Source organism: Oculina patagonica, chromosome 8 (genome assembly GCF_052425735.1).
Source record: "Oculina patagonica isolate OP01 chromosome 8, crgOcupat, whole genome shotgun sequence".
In the NCBI taxonomy this organism is placed as follows: Eukaryota; Metazoa; Cnidaria; class Anthozoa; order Scleractinia; family Oculinidae; genus Oculina; species Oculina patagonica.
Window position 1 is genome coordinate 9284503 of NC_135765.1, and position 15010 is coordinate 9299512.

The 15010-nt window shown below is 40.3% G+C and overlaps 1 protein-coding gene and 4 pseudogenes across 3 annotated transcripts in view; 3 read left to right on the forward strand and 2 right to left on the reverse strand.

The window, feature by feature from the left end:
- LOC144662526 (uncharacterized) overlaps nucleotides 1–15010 on the reverse strand; it is a 379417-nt pseudogene that overhangs the window by 219149 nt on the left and 145258 nt on the right. The window lies entirely within an intron of this gene.
- LOC144662537 (uncharacterized) overlaps nucleotides 1–15010 on the forward strand; it is a 241253-nt pseudogene that overhangs the window by 27453 nt on the left and 198790 nt on the right. The window lies entirely within an intron of this gene.
- Nucleotides 8–1424, forward strand: LOC144662919 (uncharacterized; annotated as a pseudogene).
- LOC144663102 (uncharacterized) lies at nucleotides 2036–3820 on the reverse strand (annotated as a pseudogene).
- The window catches only part of LOC144662542 (uncharacterized), a 44896-nt gene continuing 38475 nt past the window's right edge, over nucleotides 8590–15010 (forward strand). The window contains exon 1 of the mRNA XM_078523372.1: nucleotides 8590–8940. Within this exon, the coding sequence (XP_078379498.1) occupies nucleotides 8770–8940 (171 nt within the window). The 5' untranslated portion in view covers nucleotides 8590–8769. The remainder of the gene's footprint in view (nucleotides 8941–15010) is intronic.

Sequence of the window (15010 nt, forward strand, 5' to 3'; positions counted from 1 at the left end):
TTTATTGCTTTACGATACCTTCAGTTCAAAAAATCCAGATTTCCCTCATGGAAACTACGAACGATTCGATTTGGATTCTATGAACTCCGCCGAATGCAAAGCAGAGTTTCGTGTTGAGAAGCAAGACCTTCCTCGCCTTATTGCAGCACTCCAACTACCACCAGTGTTTAAATGCGAGCAGAGGAGTATTTGCGATGACATATAAGCCTTATGTATGCTTCTCAAACGAGTTGCCTATCCATGCCGACTCAGTGATATGATTCCGCGCTTTGGCCGACCGGTTATAAGTTTGATCACTAATGATGTCATGGACTATATCTTTGACGTTCACGGACACCTCATAACCCAATGGAATCGAGATCTTCTGAATCCTGGGGCTTTACAGCGTTATGCAGATGCTATATCAGGAAAAGGCGCCCCGCTTGACGATTGTTTTGGTTTCGTCGATGGGACAGTACGACCCATTTCAAGACCCGGAGAACATCAAAGAGTAGTTTATAATGGACATAAAAGGGTCCATGCCCTTAAATTTCAATCCCTGTCCCTACCAAATGGACTAATAGGAAACTTGTATGGACCAGTTGGTGAGTTTTTAATTTGATTCTCTTTTTAGTACTTATAATGAACTTTATTATTAAAACACAATCGATCACAAAATAAAATATGAAATTGAAAGTTGTTTTTATTGTTTTTAGCTCTACAAACTTCCCAAACTATTTCTATTTTCACCTCCTATTTTCTTTGTTTTTATAGAGGGATGTTGGCAGATGTTGGCAGATTCTGTCGCCGTCGATGTTGGCAGATTCTGGACTATTGCGTGACCTTCAACAGTATGCTTTCTCTCCAGTAGGCCAACCCATGTGTATATATGGAGATTTGGCCTACCCTCTCCGTGTGCATCTTCAAACCCCGTTTCGTCGTGTCCCACTTGCACCCGCGATGCAGGATTACAACGAAGCCATGAGCGCGTTAAGAATTTCAGTGGAATGGCTTTTCGGTGATGTCATTAACTCTTTCAAATTTCTTGACTTTAAAAAGAATTTGAAGATCGGCCTAAGCAATGTCGGTAAAATGTATGTTGTGTGCACACTACTTCGTAATGCCATAACATGCCTTTATGGTAATACCACCAGCGACTACTTTGGTATTGAGCCCCCCGCCCTGGAGCAATACTTTCAATAAAGTAAAATAGCTGTATATTTTTTTATGATACAGCTTTATTTTTCTGGACAAACGAAAAATGTAATGGGGCATGAAATGCAGTTTGTAGGGGAGGGGACATTACAGGAACAAATAAAAAATCCCAACATATCTTTTGATCCCAACATATTTTTTTATGATACAGCATTATTTTCCTGGACATACAATACATGTTATGGGGCAAAACATGCAGATTGTAGGGAAGGGGACATTGCAGGAACAAATAAAACATCCCAACAACCCCCCCCCCCCCCCCCCTTCTACAAAGAATGGTCCTTTAACCCTTATTAGCCTTGGCCTTTGTTTAGACTGGGGGTGGACTGAAAGTACCCCACCCCCTCTTAAAAAATAGAAAATAATGCAAAAAGGGAAGGGATCATTCAGGGGTGGATCAAGGAGGATGGGTTGGGTGGCTACCCACCCCCCTTGATTAACCAGAAAAATGAAAATAAATACATTAAAATAGACAATAAAGACAATAACACTGAGTAAGGTTTGATCTCTTCTGGTATGTTCTTCAAAACTTCTAAAAGATAAAACACAAAAATATAAATTTTGGTCAACCCTAAAGGAAAACATTTGGTTGCCATGAAAATCACATGTTACACTTAAAATTGTAACAAAACATGAATATTAAATTTAACTTTTTTCAGTTCTTAACTCGGCACCCCATGGGGTGAAAGGGTTCACCTAGCTAGGTTTTCGTAAACTTCAACTTTATATCTTTTTAATTTAAATTTTAAAAATTGACCATTAAATAAAATGTTAACCACAACATAGTTCCAAAAGGCTTAAGTGTGCAAATGTTTTTCTAAACAGCTCTTTTGCCTTCCTCTTATAAGGACTTGGGCAGGACTCTTTCCAGTAAACCCATGAGTACCTGGCTCTGCTGTTGTTGCTGCTGCAAAAAGAGCATTTGGAAATTTTGCATCTGCTGTTCCTGTCTCTGCTGCTGTTCAGTCATGACCTTTAATACATCCTGGTATTGTTGCTGGCTGTGTCTCTGCTGAACCATCAGCATCTGTTGCTCGGCAGCTCTATTTTCTTGTTCTTTCTTCTTAATTTCCATTTCTTCCTTCCTGATTTCTTTTTCATTCTCATACTTTTCTTTCAGAATTTGCATAGCTTCAGTGGTGCTTTTTCTGCTTTTTGGTGGAGTAACTTGATCAGAGCTTGCATCAGCATTCCTCTTTTTGGTTTGCCCCAGGCGCTCCATGGCCTTCAATCTACTCTCTTCTGCAGAGGCCTTGTCACTTTCATTCTTCTTAGTAAGAGTATTTGAATTTTATTTTCTTTCCAAATCAGCTGCTTGCTCTTTTTCGATGATCTCAGACAATGCCTTCTCTAATTCGGTTTCATCGTCACATTCAATCCCAGAACCTTGCTCCTCCTTTCTCATCTTTTCTTTGTATTTGTTGACTAAAAGAGTGAGTCTTTCCCTGACAGAACGCTTACTGACTTTGAATTTGGGATAGTTTGTGCCATTTAAACGTAATGCTACTTCGCCCCAGACCTCTCCTCTTTCTTTGCTTTGCTTAGGGAATTTCCATGGTTCCAAGACAAGGACTTCTGTGCAAAGCATGCGATCATGTTCTTCTGACCATTTCATTGCATAATTTCTGAAAACAAATACAATTGTTTTATTAAGTATGGAATTTTTTACGGCCTTATGTGCCCAAGGGCGCGAAGAGGATTGAGTGAGTGAGTGAGTGAAATTATTTTTTACAATCAGTTTATATTATTTAAACTGCAGACCTCTCAAGTCTCACGATTTTGTCGTGAGACTCACGGTTTTCACTTCAATCTCACGATGAGAAACAGAAATCTCACGGTAAACAGAGTAACAAGTCATTTGATTAGCGCCTGGTTTTAGGCCTCTTTTAGTTATTTTTGTTCGTCAGTTAATCAATCTCCCGGTTTTTACTGAAATCTCCAGATTTTTTGACCTCAATCTCCAGATTTCCAGTGCTTTGAGGTTGAGAGGTCTGAAACTGCATTGCAAGTAAAATATATTTAATCTCGAGGCCTCAAGTGTATATAACTTACTAAGTTTTCAGTGCTTTAAGTTGTAAATAAAGCTTTGTTTATTTTTTGCGGCTAAAATTAAAATAGGATAAAACGTGTAACGCGTGTTGGCAATCTTTGATTACAAAAATTACCCTCTGCGACAATTTAGGCTTCATTCAGTATCAACGACAACTTAGTGAGAAATAAAACATTTCAGAAGGAACTTGGTCGATACGGTAACCGCAAATTTAAACGGACAACTTTGATTTTCAAAGCTACAATGAAATGCAGTTGAAAGCATGCGACTTATATTTTTAGAAAGCACTTATAAGATTTATGTACGAACCCTGTACTCTTTGTATCATCATCCGCCATCACTGTAAACACAGCTGCAAAGCTCAAAGCTCTTTCTGCAGGTGAAAAGAAAACGAGAAATTAATATGGTTCTTCACGGTTCGATCAAATAACTTACGGTACCTATCTTGTTCACGTACCGACACTTGAAAAAATCCCCAAAATAAGTCAGCAAAAGACAGTAAACATATAAAACATACCTTCGTTCAACACTGTACGGCAAATGGCGGCAAACGACGTCCTCAACGAGGTGTGGACGACGAGTTCCACACGAATGGGCATGCGTAGTAGCATCAAAGTTCATTTTCTCAACTTCCGGTCGGTGACGTTCACGTCCTCGGCGTCGGTGCTAAAGGTCCCTAATGACACGGCAACGTCAAATATCATGGACACATGGTTGACATATCAAAATTTCGGCAAAGAATGAATGAACAGCTACTGACAGTTTCAGTACTGTAGAGTAAATCGTTTTCTCAAAATTTGGTGGCATCCACCCCCCCCCCCCCCCCCCCTTGTACGCCGAGGGTTAAAAAAAGCAAAATGTAAAGATTGCTTTCTAAAGAAAGCAAGGTGTCTAGGTATCCAAATAGACAGTGCACTCAAATGGAACATTCATGTCAAAGAACAGTGTAAACGTTTCACCCAGAAACTGAACCTTTTGAGATCATTGTATTTTTTGCCAATTCCTGCGAGAGTAGACTTTTATTTTAAAGTAATTTTACCGTCTGTAATGTACGGTATGATAGTCTGGGGGTCGTGTGGCTCAACACTTTTTAGTGACTTAGAAAAAATCCATGTGCGTGCCGCCAAGATAATTTTCGGCTTAGACTGGTTCACCCTTCAGAAGACGTACTGCGTCAAGCAAAGTGGATACCATTGAGGCAAATGTACATCCGCAGGGTACTTTGTTTTGTCTTCAAATGTGTATCTGGAGGTGCTCCGGTCCAATTACAACACTTGTGGACGGAGCAGAAGACTAATTACAATCTTAGAAGGAAAAATTGCTTGTCAGTACCAAGACCAAAGACTGACTTTCTCAAAAAGTCGATCACTTATGAAGGGGCCACATTATGGAATTCTTTGAATAACGAGGCCCGCCTTAAAGAATCGTTGGCAAGTTTCAAGGGTGCTTTGAAAGTATTAGGGATTTAGAGGCTGTGTATTTTCGTTTGTTTGGAATACTTAATTTGTAGTCTTTATTTGTTATTTAAGGGTTTAGTTAGCTTCAATAGTAATTTGTAAACACGACCACATCAGCTATGCTGCAAAACATTTATCGTGTAAAAATAAAAGCTTTTATTATTATTATTATTATTATTATTATTATTATTATTATTATTATTATTATTATTATTATTAAAGAAAATTGAATGTTGCGTCGGCGGGAGAAATTTAAAATTTTTTGCTAACTCCTAAACTTAATTTTGGGGAGCGGACGTTTTAAATATTACTGTTTCTTCAGCATTTGGTCGTAAGTCATGCGATCATATTACATTTTGCTCCCATCGGCGAAAGACAAACGCTCAAAAAGCCTGCCCTTTATAGGTGTAAGTTCTATGAGAATTCGACGCCCTCTTTAAATTAATAACTCACGGTTATGACTAAGCGAAAGGAACACAGTTCAGTACAAACGAATATCTTACAAAGAAATTAACTAAGAACAGTTGACAAATATACAAGTCGTTCCTGAATAAAAATATAAGATTGAACTTAATAAGCGTTTGGTTTTTACTTTAAAACTACTGTTGGCTTTTTGAAAGGTTTTAAATGCTTAATACGGATAAACACAGGAATGACTGAAACAGGGAAATTTCTCCCGTAACAAAACGCCTTGCAAAGTTTGAATGCATCATTTAAACAACTTTTTTTTTTCCTTCTTTTCGTTCTCAATCAAACTTGGCACGAAAAATAAATTTTATGTGCAATTTCTAGCTATGATAATCTGTTTGTTCATCGGATGAATTTTTAAATACAAGATGTAAACAATGAAGTCGGAAAGATTGTCCTTTTCAATTTGCTTGCACCATTGCCTAACACCTTAACAATAAACGTTTTTATGTTGTGGAAAGTTCATTGGCTGTCAGTTTCACACGCATGCAGTCATTTATATTTAACCCTCGGACGTACAGGGGGGGGGGGGGGTGGATGCCACCCCCTCATAAGGTTTTTTCCAAATTTTGAGAAAACGGTTTACTCTACTGTGCTGAAACTTTCAGTAGCTGTTCATTCATCCTTTGCCGAAATTTTGATATGTCAACCATGTGTCCATGATATTTGACGTTGCCATGGCAACGTCATAAATACAGGCAGGTCTTGCCAAAAATCGTCATTTTTAACATTGTTCTTTATTTTTTCCAGTTTTTTTAAACAGAATTGCACGATTTGTTTATTTTTACATTCCATAACCATTCTCACTTGATTTTGCATCAATTTCCGTTATTTTAGAGTAGTTTTCTAGAGTAAGCTAGGGGCTTTCTTCTGAGAGCAAAATAATTTCGCTACGCCTTAATATAACGAAAACTCTGGGGAGGGGTTCCATCCACCCCCCCCCCCCTTGTACGATGGTGGGGGTATGAGTTTGCTTGTACGTCCGAGGGTTAAATCTTTGGGTTACGTCTTTCTTAGGGCCTTTTTATATGGAGGAGGGAGGAGGGTTGTCCCTGGTAGGAGGGCTACCCTCTCCCCCGTGCTATCTTTTGCCGAGCGTTTATATGAAAAAGTTGTCCCTGTTGACCGAGCCTAAACTTGGCCCTCTCGGTTCAAGACTGGCGAGAGTTGTTTTGAAACATCTATTATGTCTGCCTTTTTTAAATAAGGAACGCTGAAACATCGTCCACGACCATTTTTTGGACAAATTTACCGCCGACTTCGATTTCAATGTATCTGCATCTGTATCTGTATCTGTAGTTTGTTTTGGTCGACTGCAGCTTTTGCGCATGCTCTGTATGTGTCAACTTGTCCCTGGTAGGCGAGGCGAAAATAACCAAACTGTTTATATGGAAAAAAGTTGGCTCGCTCCCCAGGGTCACTGTACCTTTAAAGGGAGTGACACTCTAACCAGGGTCACCCTGCCCCCCGAGCCAACTTTGCAATTTATCATATAAACAGTTCGCAGCTATTTATAAAGAAACGTATGAAAAGTTCTCTCGCCCGGGGTGGCTCGGTATGGAGGGTAACCCTCCTACCAGGGAGAACTCTCCTCCATATAAACAGGCCCTTAGCAACGGTCAAGTGTCAATGACGTAAAATGTAATCTTTGACACATAAATAAGTCAAAACGGTTTAAATTTAAAAGGTGGAAGTAAATGAAGTTGAAAGATTCTTTCCTCAAAAGCTTTTGTTCAACATTTGTGTCAAGTCTACTATACAAGCGCTTTTATCTAGATCGTAAAATAATTTCAACAACTAGATGCTATCAGTCACTAATGCAATTGTTTAGTTTTGACTATTTTGCACAAAGTATTGGTGGTTGTTCAGCAGATTAAATAAAATCCTTTTGCACGAATGTTTTGAATGTTGACTGGTAAGTAGACTGACTGACTGACTAACTGACTGACGGACGGGCAGACGGACTGACTGATCCACCGACTGATTGACTGACTGATTTGCTCGCTGGCCTGCCGGCTGGCTGGCCGACTGGCTGGCTGACTGACTGACTGACTGAGTGACAGACGAACAGACGGATGGACGGACTGACCGAATGACTGACCGAATGACTGACCGAATGACTGACTGACTGGCTGACTGACTGACTGACTGACTGAATTACTGACTGACTGAATTACTGACTGAGTGACCGACTGACAAATTTACTGGCTGACCGACTGACAAATTTACTGACTGACCGACTGACCGACTGACCGACTGACCGACTGACCGACTGACAAATTGACCGACTGACCGACTGACCGACTGACCGACTGACCGACTGACCGACTGACCGACTGACCGACTGACCAACTGACCGACTGACCGACTGACCGACTGACCGACTGACCGACTGACCGATTGACCGACTGACCGACTGACCGACTGACCGACTGACCGACTGACTGACTGACTGACTGACTGGCTGACTGACTGACTGACTGACTGACTGACTGACTGACTGACTGACTGGCTGGCTGACTGCCTGACTGACTGACTGACTGACTGACTGACTGAATTGCTGGCTGGCCGACTGACTGTAACAGAAAATTGTCACGCCAGTGCCTTAAACCACTCGGCCACCCCAATACTTCAGACTAGTGCTATGAAAGGGGTAGACACGCTAAGTCAGTCTCTTCCCCCTCCCCTAACCAGGCCCACGAGCTTAAACGGTCTACTCTTATGTCAACATGACTGAATGTTTGTGCAAGAGGTCCCCTAATCTATTCGACGAAAATGTTAAACAATTTTAAGGTGGCTTAATACAGTACTTTCAATGGCGTTTTTCGTTAAATGTACATGAATGCGCCAAGCTCCAAGTTTCAGAGATAAGACTTTGAGCCCGATAGAATATTTATGCAACAAAATATATATTTGTAAGAGGGAATTGTCGTAAAAGTGGGAAATTTGATATTTTGCCTATTTTGAAAATACCGGTCACTCGAAATCTGTCTAAGAGATTTTATTTTAATTTGGATGAATTTTTCATCAAAGTTTATTTCTAATTTCTAAAATTTTGAGGTGGTCATACGCATAGATAATGAGAAAAACACCATTAAAATTACTAGTGCCCATTCCCCTCTTAAGCGCACGGTCATCGTTTTAGCGTTTTTAGCATTCCTATTGTTCAAAAGACGCATTATGATAGTTGTACGATGTAAGAGAAAATAGTAAAAAGTTGTGCTCATTTACCCCTCAAAACTGTAGTAGGAGCTATGGTAAGCCACCTAAAGCTTTCAGATGGCTATATTTTTGCTTTTTTGTCAAACATTGCGTGACCTGTCACGTGATTATCATGGTGACGGCTCAACCGATAGCTCGCGACGGCGTTGGAAATACCGAAGATTGTATAATCTGTCTGTCTCCAATTTCCTCACGCGGAAAAACGACACGGCTGCACACAGGCTATGAAAGCAATGGTTAATTTTTTTGTTTTCGTATACGAAATGTTGGTACACCGAGCGAAATTCCAACCAGGACGCCTTTTCAATGCTCTGTGTGATGCTGTTATACATTCAGCTTAAATTGCAAGCGATCAGGTTGTTGTTGTCTTAGTAAAAAATGGCTGAGGCAAAAGACATCGACGCAATTGATGACATTATACAAATGGTGCAAACAATGACGGCCCTCGGTATTCCGGCGAAAGGACTTCGGACATTAGACGAAATGAAGGAGCGAGTAAAAGAAAAGCTTCAAATGTCAAGGAAGAAATCCAGTTGGGCGGCAAAGGAGGTGAGATTATTCAGGCTGAGGCTCGTGGAGTCGGTCAATTTCGTAAAATTGATAGCTCGACGCAACTCTATTATTCATTTGCTAGGTATTAAGTACCGTCTAGTTAGTAATATAACCGATGTTTCGGTGTTATTTAAATATGTTGTTTCGAGATTGAGGCAAACGAAATTTCAGTTTTGAACAACAGCAAGAAATGAATTTCTGAAGATGGATAAGTCGTTTCCTGCCAAACGGCCGACGAGAATTTGTAGGTGCCATCGCGAGACGTCTAGCTATCCATTTTGACAGTATTTGTTTATTTTTTCCTGGATGTTTCAAAGTAAGATAACTCTGTTGTTTTCTTGGGCAACTGAATATCAGGGAATATAAAGAACATGGCAAAGAAGGCGTTTTGAACAGAAAGATAATTATTACGAATCAAAGGCGCAAAATGAAATTGTGGCATCAATCCCGGAGGCATCAATTTTACACCTCCATATACACAGAAATCGAATCTCACGACAAAAATGGAATAGACAATCGTCATTGTTGAATGAAATTAAGAATCTGCTTTTATATTTCCTTTCGTCTAGGAAAAGTACGGTTGACACATAAAGCTGCCAACTGAACCAGGTCTGGTGTTCCTTGTATTCTAAGAAAAGCGAACATTATTTCTGGGAATAAATGAACTGTCTTGAGAGACACAGCACAATGTCACGTCCTAGCTTCGAACAACCTCGTAAATTTTATGGTTACTGATATATCAGAATTCTGCCGAAAATAATAAGGATAGTAGCTTCATAACAGACTAGGTTTGCTTTCCTGTCACTTGTCTGAGCATACACATGTACAGTTAAATCGCCGTTTTGCGACAGAAATTTTTTTCGTGTCTTATCTTACACAATGCCCTGTAATCTGAAAATTCGAAACGTTCATCCTAGTTTAGATTTGCTAGGGGATGGGAAAAAGGCAAGTGACAATACACTGCTTACACTACCTACATGACAATTAAATTGTTTACAACACACTACTTACAATACAATACTCAATTTCTTAAAATTTAATATTTATACTTATAACAGCGACGTAAATTTTGTTACATTGAGGAAATTATGTTTCGACACAGGGCAGCTTGAGACTTAACATGGGCATGGTTTTTCTGTTGAAATAAAATATCGAGTTCTTGACCTTTCCCACGCTTTGACTGGTAAACATGACACAGTGAAACAGGGAATTTGAGAAAAAATAACATTATTTTAATACCTTAAAGGGGCTAGATCACGGTATTTTATGTAATTCGTTAATTCAGAGCTCTAAACTTTAAATTGGCAGAGCAAAAGTCTTCTATTGGCAAAATCACGTCCACGTAACAAACAAGGATGATTTTCGATCATTGTGAATGACACCGTGGGTGCATACAAATTGAGATAAACTTGAAAAAAGTTGGGCCGACGTTTTTCAAGTTTACACGAACGCAATCCATTTTAATCTTCTCGAATTTTACCCTTCAATGCCCCTTTTGGCCTTTATGTCTTTCTTTTGAGTTTTTCTACAGTTTTAAGCTTTTATTGTAATATTTCAGTCAATTCTATGACCAGTTTGTCAGTACCAAAATTGCCTAAAATTGCGTGACATAGCCACTTTAATGTTCGCTCGTTTTGATTGCAGTGTTGATGATCTGTTCCGAGTATTAGGCTAGCGAAACCTCAGTCACCACAGATAAGACAAGAAGGACAAAGATGTACAAAACCTTAGAAGGAATATAATACTCCAGAATACTTATGGACCAGTTAAGCAATGATGTAAACAAGCTAACGCTTCCACAACCCCGCACCACAACCCCGCATTCAGATTACTTAAAAAGAAATGTTTTTTTTTTGTACAACCAACCGAGTTGTGGAACAGTTGCCATCCAAAATGTGGATGGCCCAAATGTTTTGAAAACTAAACCACATCGCCACAGCAATAGTAGCGTGAATGCGGCTTCGATTTAAGAGTTTTAAATAAAATTCTTGCTTTTAGGAGAACTTAAATGCCGTTAATTCCACTGCTATCCTCTGCCATTTTGTCTATTCACATTTACAACGGTAGTAAGCGCCGGTCCGTACGCTTGGTCCGCCTGGGAAAAGCAGGACCACTGAAACGTGTGCATTTTACCAGTTAGACTCAAAGATATAGGATTCCAGACAGGCGCTAGCCCCCTTAGTCATACCAGGCAGCCAGTCCTCTATTTAACCCTCGGACGTAAGGGGGGGGGGGGTGGATGCCACCCCCCCCCCCATAAGGTTTTTTCCAAATTTTGAGAAAATGGTTTACTCTACTGTGCTGAAACTTTCAGTAGCTGTTCATTCATCCTTTGCCGAAATTTTGATATGTCAACCATGTGTCCATGATATTTGACGTTGCCATGGCAACGTCATAAATACAGGCAGGTCTTGCCAAAAATCGTCATTTTTAACATTTTTCTTTATTTTTTCCAGTTTTTTTAAACAGAATTGCTTGATTTGTTTATTTTTACATTCCATAAGCATTCTCACTTGATTTTGCATCAATTTCCGTTATTTTATGACTTTCTAAGAAAATGTTGAAATCCAAGATGGCGGATCCAAGATGGCGGCTCTAATGACGTCACGTGACGCCATATGACGTCACAGCCAATTAAAATTATGCCATCTTGTAGAGTAAGCTAGGGGCTTTCTTCTGAGAGCAAAATAATTTCGCTACGCCTTAAGGGCCCATTACAGTATCTCGTTGCCAAGCTACGCGGTTGCCACGCAAGTGCAATTTTATTTCCGGTTTTCTCAGCTGAGCGGCAAAATTTTACGCGAGTTTAGTTCCCATTTAGCTTTCGATTAGAATCATATTCCAATCACGGAAATTTGTTCTGCAGTAACAGAAACTGGGTAAATTGAAATAAAAACAAAGTTTGTCATACTAAATGATTTCAAAACATATACGAAGCCTGAAGCAAGTATCCGAAACCGCCGAAATATTTTTCAAAGTAGTGCCGATGCGTTAGAAAACATGCGAATTTGCGGCGTTACCGTATTTTCATCAGTTTCCCCTTCAGCTCACTGAAGAAATCTGTGAAAGCTACTGGTAAAAATTAAAGCACTGTCACTAGAACTAAACGAAGCTCAGAAAAAAAAAAAAACAGCGATTCATTTCGTTCGCGAAACGAAGGTAAGATAATTTTTACGCACGCAGAAATATAGGAATGAACTCGATTTATCTGCCGTAAATTCAGTCTTGCAGAAACTACTGATTAAGATTCGTACAGCAGTCTACTGAACCACAGGACAAATTCAGTAAGGTACAAAACTGCGAAAACTAAACTATATAAAACACCTGTATAAAAACATTTCAGCTTACAAACGTCAACAATTTATTCAACCGAACTATGAATTGTAGCCTTCTTGCTCAAAACACGATAACGCCGTTTACGCTAATTCGCAAATTATAAGCCGAAAATAAAGAAACTCACACTAAACTCTTTTTAATACTTACGACCGCCGTTGTTTACATTTGTCTTAGCCTCTACATGTTAGTTGAGCGACAGTAAACGTTGTTAAAGCTGTCCGAATACAAGCAAGAAGTAAAGTTTGCCGTGTCGAAAAATTATAGTTTTTGAAGCGTACGTGAGCGGGGTTAAAGCCAACTTAGTGCAGCAATGTCAATTACGATGATTTCAACCAATCATTCACCGTATAATTATATTTTTACTTCCGGTACGGACAAAAATGCGAGTTTTTCTCGGAAGGAAAAAACCGTACCTTCTGTTTTTTGCAGTAAATCGAAAGAAAATACATTTTTCTTTAAACGTAAGCATGCGTTTTCGGAAAATCAAAACAACATTAAAGTTGTGTTCAAAAACGTGGTCAAAAGAACACATTTTCTTTACTTATTTTTTAAATTTTTGTGCTAACGGAAAATGCATGCTTACATTTTTTAAGATAAACGTACTGATTGACATAATACTACAAACTATGAATGAGACCGTAAGTTTCTTGCATAAAACTCAGTTTTTTGTTCTGGGTCACGTGACATTAGACATGCACCGATGACGTCATCAACTGACTTGCAGTCGCACTCTAAAACTCCTGTCTAAATTTGGTTAAATAAAAGCAACGATATATCAAGTTACAGCCAATTGAAATCTCCCTAGCAACGGCCCCAAAAGATACTGTAATGGGCCCTTAATATAACGAAAACTCTGGGGAGGGGTTCCATCCACCCCCCCCCCCCCCCCTTGTACGATGGTGGGGGTATGAGTTTGCGTGTACGTCCGAGGGTTAAATCTTTGGGTTACGTCTTTCTTAGGGCCTGTTTATATGGAGGAGAGTTGTCCCTGGTAGGAGGGCTACCCTCTCTCCCGTGCTATCTTTTGCCGAGCGTTTATATGAAAAAGTTGTCCCTGTTGACCGAGCCAAAACTTGGCCCTCTCGGTTCAAGACTGGCGAGAGTTGTTTAGAAACATCTATTATGTCTGCCTTTTTTAAATAAGGAACGCTGAAACATCGTCCACGACCATTTTTTGTACAAATTTACCGCCGACTTCGATTTCAATGTATCTGCAAGTTTGTTTTGGTCGACTGCAGCGTTTGCGCATGCTCTGTATGTGTCAACTTGTCCCTGGTAGGCGAGGCGAAAATAACCAAACTGTTTATATGGAAAAAAGTTGGCTCGCTCCCCAGCGTCACCGTACCTTTAAAGCGAATAACACTCCACCCAGGTTCACCCTGCCCCCGAGTCAACTTATATAAACAGTTCGCAGCTATTTATAAAGAAACGTATGAAAAGTTCTCTCGCCCGGGGTGGCTCGGTATGGAGGGTAACCCTCCTACTAGGGACAACTCTCCTCCATATAAACAGGCCCTTAGCAACAGTCAAGTGTCAATGACGTAAAAGGTAATCTTTGACACATAAATAAGTCAAAACGGTTTAAATTTAAAAGGTGGAAGTAAATGAAGTTGAAAGATTCTTTCCTCAAAAGCTTTTGTTCAACATTTGTGTCGAGTCTACTATACGAGCGCTTTTATCTAGATCGTAAAATAGTTTCAACAATTAGATGCTATCAGTCACTAATGCAATTGTTTAGTTTTGACTATTTTGCACAAAATATAGGTGGTTGTTCAGCAGATTAAATAAAATCCCTATGCACGAATGTTTTGAATGTTGACTGGTAAGTAGACTGACTGACTGACTAACTGACTGACGGACGGGCAGACGGACTGACTGATCCACCGACTGACTGACTGACTGATTTGCTCGCTGGCCTGCCGGCTGGCTGGCCGACTGGAAGGCTGACTGACTGACTGACTGAGTGACAGACGAACAGACGGACGGACGGACTGATCGAATGACTGACCGAATGACTGACCGAATGACTGACTGACTGGCTGACTGACTGACTGACTGACTGACTGACTGGCCGGCCGACTGACTGACTGACTGACTGACTGACTGACTGACTAAATTACTGAGTGACTGAATTACTGACTGAGTGACCGATTGACAAATTTACTGGCTGACCGACGGACAAATTGACTGACTGACCGACTAACCGACTGACCGACTGACCGACTGACCAACTGACCGACTGACCGACTGACCGACTGACCGATTGACCGACTGACCGATTGACCGATTAACCGATTGACCGACTGACCGACTGACCGACTGACCGACTGACCGACTGACTGACTGAATGACTGACTGACTGACTGACTGACTGACTGACTGACTGGCTGACTGACTGACTGGCTGACTGACTGACTGACTGACTGACTGACTGACTGACTGACTGACTGACTGACTGACTGACTGACTTGCTGGCTGGCCGACTGACTGTAACAGAAAATTGTCACGCCAGTGCCTTAAACCACTCGGCCACCCCAATACTGCAGACTAGTGCTATGAAAGGGGTAGACACGCTAAGTCAGTCTCTTCCCCCTCCCCTAACCAGGCCCACGAGCTTAAACGGTCTACTCTTATGTCAACATGACTGAATGTTTGTGCAAGAGGTCCCCTAATCTATTCGACGAAAATGTTAAACAATTTTAAGGTGGCTTAATACAGTACTTTCAATGGC